Raw genomic sequence first — 12,152 nt, 5'->3', positions numbered from 1 at the left:
AAATTATTTTAGTTGAAATCTATTTCATCGATATTAAATTTTAAATTTTAATTTAATTCTAGATTTGTAATTTTTTTAATTAATAGAAAAATGACTGAGATATCCCTTGATTGTTAAAAAATAAGTAATCTAGATAGCTTGTTGTCATCATCTTTTTAAGAAAAAATATATCTAGATGGCTAAAAAAATTAAAAACGTGATCTTGAAACAAATTTTACTTCAATAGCAGTGTTTAAAATTTAAAAATAAATTAAACCGAAATAAGCAAATAATATACAGTGTTCCATTTAAAAATAAAAAATTTGAGTCACTTTCCATTAAACTCGAAATAATAGAAAAATTATTTGATTATAAAATTAGTCATATGTTTCTCACCCCGTATATCAAAAATTAAAAAAATATTTAATTGGTTAAAAAAACTGATTTTTTTTAATTAATAGAAAAATGACTGAGATGACTTGATTGTTAAAAATTAAGTAATCTAGATAGCTTGTCATCATCTTTTTAAGAAAAAATATATCTAGATGGCTAAAAAAAATTAAAAACGTGATCTTGAAACAAATTTTACTTCAATAACATAGTGTTTAAAATTTAAAAATAAATTAAACCGAAATAAGCACATAATATACAGTGTTCCATTTAAAAATAAAAAATTTGAGTCACTTTCCATTAAACTCGAAATAATAGAAAAATTATTTGATTATAAAATTAGTCGTTTCTCACCCCGTATATCAAAAATTAAAAAAATATTTAATTGGTTAAAAAAACTGAATGACATCAATAAATAAGTCAAACATTTTAGACATTTTTCTGATATACTTAACGTTATATATATTAACAATAAACATTTTTATTTTATTTTATTTATCTCAAATATGGCTCCATATCCCCCCAAGATCTTATCTTGGGAATAGTAGCAGTTGCGTCGCTATAATATTTGAACATCGAGGTGTCTCATCTCGTGAGTCAATTTTTTTCATTAGCAACATTGTTTTTTTAAACAATTCGGGTCTAAAATCAAAACTATTGATAAAAGGATCTACAAAATACCTTAGATTAAAATCGGGTAAATTGTTTGAAAGTTATTGCACAAAAACATAAAAAAAAACGTGGAAAAACAGCATTGTTTTAATTATCCATAACTTGGTTGTTATTTGTTGGAATTTTATAAATATGCCTAAAAGTTGTGAGTTACGAAATATACGCAATAAAATGACCTACCAAATGCCGCCTGATAGATTAAAATCGGATAAATTGTTTAAAAGTTATTGCAAAAAAACATTAAAAAAAAACGCGGAAAACGGTATTTTTTTAATTATCCATAACTTCGTTATTATTTGTTGGAATTTTAATCTATCAGGCATTTTGTAGGTCTTGTTACTGCGCATATTTCGTCTGTTGAACACTTTTCTCTAAAATCGATAGTTTTTCCAATATAATGGAAAAATTGATTTTCGACCCAAATTGTTTAAAAGAAAAACAATGTTGCTAATGAACAAAATTATGCCTTCCCCTGCACATTTCAACAATAAAATAGCGGACGTCAATTCATCGATTTTTTTGGTCCATCTTATAAATCGACGCCTCAAGACGAATCTTATAAACCTCTTTATTAGTAGTTTAGGATAGCTGTGCTACTTCAATGCTTCCCCTTCATTTTCTGTGTGCTTTAACGATTGATTTTTTTTTGCAGGATCGGTGTGTAGTTAGTGCAAATGGTAGTAGCCCTTTAGAGAATATGCGGGGGCTGGAACATTATTTGAATGATATTATGAGCCCACAAAGCAACGCAGCTGATATCAAAGGTAAGCCGTCATTTAGAACAAAGCTAAATTGTGAAAAAGAACATGCCTCTCTAAAGCAATACGTTAGTCTAAACCTACGTTAAAGGAGTTTTGTTTTGAAGTATCCTAAAAATATACATATTTTTTTTCATTTCATTTCATTGTAATATAAGCCCCGTAAAACTTAGGCAAATTACTATTTTAAAACGCAAGGCACATCTCGGTTTTTGTCTCCGCTGATGCCTTTATTTTTAGAATATGGGACTAGGAATGATTTTAAAATTAAATTTTGTTTTCACCATAGAAAAATATTCGCGGTTAAAAATACAAGTAAACACAACGCTCAGTTCTTTTTAATATGTCAATACACACACACTCATCTTTGGAAACGTAAGTATGTCTCTCCATATTAAGCATCAATATATCAATTATTTCCCTCTCTTTTCCCTACTACCACCTAATTACCAGATTAAAAATGCATCTAATACATTTTTCGAGAGCCACTTATACGAACCAGAATTTACTTTGACACGTAGAACATACGTACAATCTTTTATCACGGAAACCGTAAAAACTAATTTTCAATTAACTATACTTACTATTTATGAATATTTCAATATGCACTTATACCGCTAAATTATAGAACATAATTTTTATCGCGAAAGATTTTTTTTGATAAAAGTAATGACTTTCTGATAAATGCCAGACTCAAATGCATGGAAATTAATATTTGTTAATGCGGATAGAATATTACGCTTTAATATTATCTCTACTCTACATCTTTTATTCATTGTGTATTTGGGTATTTTGCCACCTTTGAAAAGTAATTAAATCAGTCCTTGTATATTTTTCCGAAGTCAGTTGAACATATATAAAAACGCCTAGCAATAAAATTTTATGAGTTTCATAGGCATCCCTAAAAAGTTTTATTGTCAACTGAGATTTATTACCCAGTCGCCCAGTGCGGCTGTGTTATACGCCGTTTGCCCGCGCGCGCATTCTTCAACTGAGCGTATACCTTTCTACCACCTCCACGTTTAGTTCGACCAAACCTGTATATGGGTATGGCTAAGTTTTTCAAATATTTCAATGCCGAGTTGCTGCGTCAGCGACCGAACCTGGTACATACTGTCAACCTCTTGGTTCTTGAATTGACGTCACATATTTAGGCAACCCGCAAAAAATTGTCGTAGTTGAAATTGTACAGGCCGAATGTGGCCCTTGTGTACTATTTACATAGATACTATAAAAATTAACAATTAATTTATTTTAACAAGGATTTGGAAGTATTTAAGAATAACCAACACGTGTTTAGTAAAATAGACACACTAAAGTGCTTAAAACTTACAAAAACGATATAAAAGAAAATTCTTAAATTTAAAAAAAGTAAAAATTTAACATTAGCCGTGTTAAACCTAATGCGCATACTCGGAAGGAATAGCCTCATACGCAGGTGAGATCTTTTTGATATGTCATCATTAGCGTATTTTCTCTTCTTTTGTTTAATCTTGGCATTTTCTAATTCTACCAAGTGTTTTTATTGTTTTTCTTGGTGTTGTACTGCGTAAGTGTGTTTATCGCGTGTTTTTTTCTACAAGTGGTTTATTATAGACATACTCTTAACCATAACCAAACTTTCCTTGAATGATAGCCTGTTGCGAGGCTCCTTCGCTTACATGAAATTATCTTTAATCCGCATGCTCAGTAACATTGATATAATTTTAATTTATTAATTACTATAAACGTCAATATTGGTCTATAAATTTAAACATATAAATTCTATAATTCTATTAGTTTGTCACTTGGGGTTTGAAACTTCTTAAATATTTCTAATATTGCCAGAATATCGCGTTAAAAAACGATCTAGTAAAAATATTGGGAACTTTTGCCTATTATTGGGCATATGTGACGTGACTAGTAAAAAGGTCTATTGAGATCGGAAAGACTATACCAGAAGGAATCAATGAAAAATAGGCATTACTTTAAAATCTTCGTTTCGAAAATTAATCTATGTTCGTTTTCAAAACTGACGTATGTGTCTTTAAGTAAATGAAAGTTCATATTGTGTTTGAGTATATCTGCTTGCATACGATATTATTTTTATTATTACCTATTTACCTCGAGGAGATTGAAATTTTTGATTCAACAAAAATAATTTCATGGAAACAACTTTTGCCTTGACGTTGTAGGAACATTTATAATAATGAAACTTTTCCAATTTATACGAACTTAAGTGAAAAATATTTTTTATGGAAATCCAGGAACAGTAAAAACAGAAACGTTCAAAACTTTGGTGAAATATTTTATATGAAGATATTTATTTGTGGAAAAGTTTTTTCTTTATTTTTTTTGAGGGTTTTTGTTACTTGTGCAAAAATTTTGCGTCAAAAGATTCAGTCAAGAGATATTTTTATGAAAATAGTTTTGCCTAACCTAAAATCGCACAATGAACTTTTTTTAGACAAAATTATTTTCATAAAAAGAACCCATGAGTGATCCTTTTGGTGTAAGCGTCTATTTCATTAATTTAAAAAAAATATATATCATCAGGTAGCAAAATACCCAAAAATATATTTTATATTATGTATACAGTGTGTCCTGGAAATAGTTAAAAAACACACCATCAGATTTATAAATTTTCAGTATTTTTTATGCTTTACAAGGGATTCACATAAGCTACATTATTTGTCATTTTCCAGCAATTTTTTTTAATAGAATTGAATTTTGCTCAATATACTGCAAGTTAAAAATGTTTAAATTTATTACCGATGTTGCAAAATAGCAATAATTGATGAAAAAAGGGCAAAATAATCAAGTTTTTTGGATATTTTTTAAAAATATTTTAATTGCTCCGAGGGCATTCTGATTTTGGTAAAAAAAACTTTAGAGTATAATAAAACATCACACCAAATTTCATTAAAATCGGTTCGATAGTTTTCGCAAAATAATTGAAAAGTTTTGAAAAAAAATGTCGAATTTTCAAATAAAGCATTTAGATACTTGAAATCTTTTTCACATAGAAAAGACCTTTCAAATGGTTTTTGAATAACTGAAATCGGTTCATTAGGACGGCCACAATAAATTTTTAAAGTTAACACACAATTTTTATTTTTAAACAATTAGATTACATTTATCGATTTGTAAATTAGTTTTTCAAAAATTATAATTTTAAAGCACTATTTTTTTAAATTTTATCAGTATTTAACAAAAAAATTAATTTCCAAATAAAAAAATAATTTAAACAAAAATTATTTAAATAATTGTAATAATTATAACTAAATATATTCATATTCGAGTGTTGAAATATATACGTAAACAAATTTTTTCATTGAAAATATGCAATAGCATAGGGTAAAATATACAGTATATTAATGCGTAAATGATAAACTTTGTTTATAACAAAAATGTGCAAATTAGACAGTTGGCATTACGATATTCGAATTCCTTGGCTCGCGAGATATCGGATTAAAAAAAAATTAAAATTGGTCCATTAGAAGCCGAGATAATGCAATTTTTTCGTACCTTCGCATTTTGAACCTCCGAATTCAGTCTCGGAGCGAAAGCCTCCTCCCCCACTAGATGCTTTATTTGAGGCTGTGCGACATTTTGAAAATTCAAATTTTTTTTTTTATAAAAATTATTTTGCGAAAACTATTATTATACTTTAAGTATTTTTACCAAAATTAGAATGCCCTCGGAATAATTAAAATATTAAAAATAAATTATCCAAAAAACTTGATTATTTTGCCTTTTTTCATAAATTATTGCTATTTTGCAACATCGGTAATAAATTTAAACATTTTTAACTAACAGTATATTGTGCAAAATTCAATTCTAAAACTTTTTTACCTTTTCAATATTCTCAATATTCTTCCAAAATGCATAGGTTCCAAGATATAAGTAAAAAACTCAGATAAAATAGGAATTTTTTTAAATTTTTTAAACATATTTGCAATTTTGAAAATGTTCCGGACCTCGCCCAGATCTAGGGATCTACACTTTTATTATGTGAGTTATACTGAAGGTATTCCAAAAAACATATTCGTTCTATTCTTTTTAAGTAAACCTCTTGTAGAGAACAAAAAAGTTCGGAATATATTGATATAATTGCGTATTATTACTATGCCCGTACGACAAAGGCTATAAAGCTCAATACAAAACATAAAATTATTAACAAAAAAAGGCATACAAAAAAAAATTCGAGTCCAATACCGTACATTAAATTACAAATTCACTACTTAAATATTGCAATTACTTTCTTCGCAATGATAAAAGGAAATCTCGTCAACTCGTCACGTGAATTTTTTCGATGTTACAGTACTGACGTCCACCGACTTATTCTAGATCTGAACACCCATCCAAGACATCTACTACACTGCAATCGCACTTTCAGTTGAGGCCGTATTTTACTTTAGTGCTAAAATACGTTGTTCCCGTGAACGTCCAAAATCCTTCCAAGGCATATCCTTTTCTAACCGAGATTGAAAACTTCCAGTATGACAATGTGGATTTACGCAGCTGCAGCCAATATCGATTGCCAGAAGACTTCCTTTATTAGGTTATAATTAAAGTTACGAATTCACACAAGTACATCCTTGGCATCTAGTAGTCGATACGTACTTTTAAAGAATTTAAGGACTTGCCCTCAAATAACACTCCTTTTGTCTTAAAAAAAAACTGTCGAAATTAATTAATTTTTCTGCTTGTTATAATTTTTTTTAATTTCTCTTCTTCTAACCTCCCTAAGTCTGCAAATTTCTATAGTAGAAGAAAAGGTATACGAACCTGTAATACAGGAAAAAAGAAAATCTTTTTTTTAAATAGTTATAGGGACATTTAAATGTCAATTCTGCTCTGTAAGCAATTGTATTTATTATACAATATAAATGTAAAGGTGAGAGGAAAAGTAATATTTAATATTATACAGTAATGATGATTTGGGATATATTTGACATTATCGACATAATTAATTAATGTTATAAGTATTGATACAATAAAATGTTAATAAGTTTTACCTTTAAACTCACTAACTTGGATGATTATACATAATTATATAATTATTTCTGAACTGGTGTATTTTTTAGTTTTTCTAAAAAGTACAGTATATTATCTGCCTTGTCAGACAATCATTCGACGTACCCGGTCTGGTTTTATACAGGGTGCCTCTTAAATCCATATCATTATATTCCTTGGAAAATGTTAGGCTAACATAGGCCAGGAAAAGAGCTGGGAAATGCCCATTTCGCGACTTTTTGTTTCGGCAAGGTGAATTTATCACTATAGATGCTAAATATTATGGACAATAACACATTAGTTTCCACAGTCATAAAAATGGGGGGAAGATTGTTTACAGGCTGGTTAATTGTATAATTAAGTAAATTCACGTTTTTCGCTTATAACTTTTTTCCTTTCATTTACACGAGAAAACAGTAAGGTACTTTTTTTCATCTTCAAAAAACCTACAAAACTAGCCCTCGAGTGTCAAGAAATATTGATTAGATCAAAAGTTATGAACAGAAGAAGTTTATTTATTACTTTTGAATTAAACATTTATAAACTGCGTTATTATTACCAGAACGTTTTGGCATCGCATCCTCTCATTCCTTATCACTGTCTAATAACTCACACGAAATCTGGAATCGGTAAGTTGAATTGTTTACAAGTTATGGCCTTATAAACAAATTAACTAATTATTAGTCTGGACGATCCCGAGCATCTTCCCCAATCGCACTGATTTTTTTCACGGTAGATTTCATAATAATACATTGAAAACTATAATTTTTTTTTAAATTTCAAATTTGCAACCTGGAAAGTTTTTTATTTTTTAGCCTTAGTTGCAAAATGAAATATACGACGCACGCGCGTGATATAGTTATATATTATTACATATTCGGAAAGCTTATGAAAAGAGCTTTAAGTTAAAAAAAAAATCGTCGAGATTCATTGAAAAACAACGGAGTTACATACTGTCAAAGTTGACGGCCTCTTGTTAAACAAATTAGGTTGGTAGCGGCAAAAAAATACTGTCATACTTGTGGAAGTATGTTAAGTGCATAAGAAATATTGTCAAAAGTCAGTGGGTCGCTTGATTTTTCGGCGAGCCATGGCGCGGCGGAAGGGTGGGGGAAGCGAACGATAGCGAGTCCGAAGAAAATGACGATAATATTCAGTCTCGCCGTTAAAAAAGCGAAATTCGCTTGAAAATAATATATTTGACAAACTTTTATTCTGATTCCGATAGATAAAAATTTATTTTTTTTTTTTTAATTTAAAATTTCAGAGCTAAATTTTTAAAATATGGAAATGTATTCCTTTTTATCATAAAATTTTATATTTTTAAATTCTTTTGTCAACAAATATTTATACTAATTTATTACAATAATTGTTTTTTAAGAAAATTAAGAAGTGTATTAATTTTCAAAATTGAAGTTGAAGTAAATAAAATATTTTATTAAAAATTTTCAATCTAATATTTTCTTAGCTTAAGAAAAATTTTGTACTCTTTTAGAATTTCTAGGGAGGGCAGCTGCCCCCCCTGACCCCCTTGGCGACGCCCTTGTACAGGTTTTTTGTTCAAAATTCCAATTTTTAAATACAATAATTGGTGTATTTGGATACCAATCCAGCGAAAGATTAACTTGACATCAATATACGTAGAATATCTTCAGATATACTTAAAAAACGTGATATTTTTTAATTTCAACACCCTGCGACTCCCCATAACGACTTCTTAGTCCAAAATAATTCAAGAAACACGCCCCTGAACCTACAATATGGACTTAAAATCACCCTGTACACAACCAGTTAAGATAGTAAATAAGTAAATAAGAAAATATATTTTTTTAAACAATAAAAAATTATAAGATGCTAGGTCTTGCTACTGCTGATTTTAATGATTCGTCTGGGCAAAATAATTATTTCCGATAAAAAAGTGTACGGCCCGTAGCTCTATAGATTTTTTGCAATCAGAACGGTACCAGGCTTTGACGAGTCGATAAAAAATATCCAGTCATCATAACTATAACGACTGGCTATGTGAAAATTTAATTCAATTAAGACTCCCCAAAGTTATCAATAAAACCGATAAATGGTTAAGGTTTAGGGTGTTCTACGTGGTGATCGTACTATTGGATGATAATCACGAATTTAAACAACTTATCAATTTAACAGTTTTCAATATTTTTTCAAGTGTCATTTAAAAAATATCTAATACTTACCTATACTTGGGGACATATGGACATGTAATATAAATAAAATGTAAATTCATGACACATGCGTTTAGTTTATTACTCTGCAATTTTGTTGATATTATACTTTCTATTTATTTTCCTTCCGAAAAAATCATTAAAACTGTGCTGAAAATGAATGGTCAATAACAAAAATAAGTTCGTTATGAGTCAAAATTAACTCAATTTTTCAGGTTCACGTTACCAAAGGGCAGTAATTTCGAAGATATACTTACAGTTATACAGGGTGTTTCTAAAATAGGGTTCCAAACTTCTGCTGCGTTTATAACTCATTAAAATAAGCCAAAAAGTTCCTATTAACATGTGCCCTAAAACGCACCCTTAGGAAGTTATATGCCCTTAAAAGGGCTCAAACAAAACTGGTTTTTTTCTGTTATTGACAAAACGGTCGCAAATAAATAGAAAAAAAATTATGGGTCTTACATAACTGTTTACGTTAAATAACATGGGCTACTCCGTTTTTCGACATGCAAATCATATGCGTCCCATTTAGGTTGGTGAAGGGAGTTTTCGGCCCGTAATTTTTTTTATTTCAATTTTTTTACAATTTTCTCTACAGATTTATAAAATCTTAATTCTTAATCGATATTTCCAATGGTTTTCGAGTAAATTGAGTTTGAAAATTACTCTGCTCTTTAGGTTATTAGGCCAAAAGAGTAGCCCATGTTATTTAACGTAAAAAGTTATGTAAGACCCATACATTTTTTTCTATTTATTTGCGACCGTTTTGTCAATAACAGAAAAAAACCAGTTTTGCTTGAGCCCTTTTAAGGGCATATAACTTCCTAAGGGTGCGTTTTAGGGCACATGTTAATAGGAACTTTTTGGCTTATTTTAATGAGCATCAGCAGTTTGGAACCCTATTTTAGAAACACACTGTATATGCACGTTTAATACAAAAATTGCTAGGAATGTAATAAGTATAAATTAGTAATTATATGTCTATTACCGTCGATAGCTTGCTGTTCGATGATCGATTTTTATTGTAAAAGTTGCTAGCCTTAAATTTGATCAATAAATTGGCCTATTTAGTGAAATGTATGCAGTCAATTATTGGATCAAAAATTGTTATTTCTAAACACTATCAATGAGCTATGTTTATATAAATAAAGTTTAATTTCGACAAATGAATAGATATCAAGAAAACCAAGACCAATTAAAATAGTTTTACCAAATTGAATTTGGATTGAATATCGCTGCTGTTAGTTTGGAAAGAGTAACGATAATTTATATTTTACAAACTTCAACGTATTATACGTCTTCTATAAGCCCCCCAAAGGAAATGGTTTCTACAAGGTGTCTACGACTAAAAATAAAAGAAAAAGTTTATATGAGCGTAGTAAGAGAAATGCGTCCTAAGGAGGATGCATCCTCTTACGGCCAATTGCGCGGAAACTACTTAAAATTTTAAGTTCTGCTAAACTTGCGGGGTAATTCGTTATGCGTTCCACATATGTATAAAATACTACTTTGAAGGTTAAGTAAATCTGTTTTAAAACATTTTTCTAGATACCACAATGTGCTAATGTCTAATGGTTAAAATATCTTTAAAGTTTGGAACTCCCACCACTGCACTAAAATTTCTAAAATATCGGCTACAACTTATCAACTTTATTTCTTATTCAGGACACCCTGTACAACAAACTGAAGGTATTTAAAACTGAGCCCCCCCTTGTATTAAACAAAATTCAATTAAAACATGGAATTCGTAATTTCCAATTTACTGGACAAAATTAGCTTCAACAGGGATGGTTGTCTTAACCCAATTAATTATTAGACCAGGGCGGATCTGTCGAAATATCCCACTGCTTAAAACATTTTGAAAATTCGAAAAATTTTTTTGAAATATTTTTTCAAAAAACTATTTTGCTAAAACTATCGAACCAATTTTAATGAAATTTGGTGTGTTGTTTTATTATACTCTAAAGTTTTTTTTAGCAAAATTAGAATGCCCTCGGAGCAATTAAATATTTAAAAAAAAATATCCAAGAGACTTGATTATTATGACTTTTTTCATCAATTATTGCTATTTTGAAACATCGGCAATAAATTTAAACATTTTTAACTTGCAGTATATTGAGCTAAATTCACTTTTTTTCCTCTTCAATATTCTTCCAAAATGCATAGGTTTTAAGATATAAGTAAAAAACTCAGACAAAATAGGTATTTTTAAAAATTTTTTAAACATTTTTGCAATTTTGAAAATGTTCCGGACCTTGCCCACTTTTATTATGTGAGTTGTACTGAAGGCAGTCCAGAAAAAATTTGCTTGCCCTATCTCACATCCACCTCAAAACAGATCCGCCCTGATCTATATGACCACTGCAGAAAACTCCTTTTCCAGTATTATTTTACAAAAAGTATTCTGTACCACCTAATAGAATAGTCATTGAGGCTGTAATAAAACAATAGTGCCGCTTGGTTATCGGAGAGGTTCCTTGTTAACAATACCAAGGGGTCTTTAAATTGTTTAATATCAGTCAGAGAAGATTATTTTATTGTCGCTATTCACCGAACTAAATAGTGGCCTAGAAATTATGTTTTAAATTATCATCGACAGCAATACTTTTATTATTTTCGTACGAACATTCTTAAAATTTAATATTATAAAGGAAATCAATTATTATGGAAAAGGGTAGAATCCAGTAGCGAACTCAATTTTTTAATAAACTCTAAAAGTTTTCGATTTAACATAACATTGTAACATAGAAAATGGGATACACTGTAGAGCCAAAATTTGATGTAAAAAAATGTCTTCGTTCAGGCAAGCACTCATCGATTCAAATTAGCGATCTTTTGAAATGAATTTGGGGTAAGTCCTGACGAATATAATAGCACCCTCATTTAACTGTTTTTTCTCACAATTGAACAGCGTACCTCACCTTTACATACATAAATAAATTAAAATGACTATTTCGTTTTCGTGATAATTAAAAATAACATTGGCCTACTTAGTAAAAAAAAATATATACACTATCTAAGCAGAACCCACATTTTTTTTAATAAACGATTACACAATTTGGTTTACTACAAACAATACCTGGCGGTGGAGCTAGCGCAATGTCAACACAATAACACTAAGGATATTGTAAATTTTACAACACATATATAATACGTTCAC

At 29.4% G+C, this 12,152-nt stretch overlaps 1 protein-coding gene across 1 annotated transcript in view; it reads left to right on the top strand.

The window, feature by feature from the left end:
• Positions 1-12,152, top strand: part of LOC108916931 (cytoplasmic polyadenylation element-binding protein 2) — a 49,835-nt gene that overhangs the window by 9,205 nt on the left and 28,478 nt on the right. The window contains exon 2 of the mRNA XM_018723269.2: positions 1,694-1,805. Coding sequence (XP_018578785.1) covers positions 1,694-1,805 — 112 coding nt within the window. The remainder of the gene's footprint in view (positions 1-1,693; positions 1,806-12,152) is intronic.

The sequence above is a fragment of the Anoplophora glabripennis genome, unplaced genomic scaffold (assembly GCF_000390285.2).
Source record: "Anoplophora glabripennis isolate ALB-LARVAE unplaced genomic scaffold, Agla_2.0 scaffold2, whole genome shotgun sequence".
NCBI lineage: Eukaryota > Metazoa > Arthropoda > Insecta > Coleoptera > Cerambycidae > Anoplophora > Anoplophora glabripennis.
Note: the sequence above shows the minus strand (reverse complement) of the source record. Positions and strands in the feature narration are given on the sequence as shown.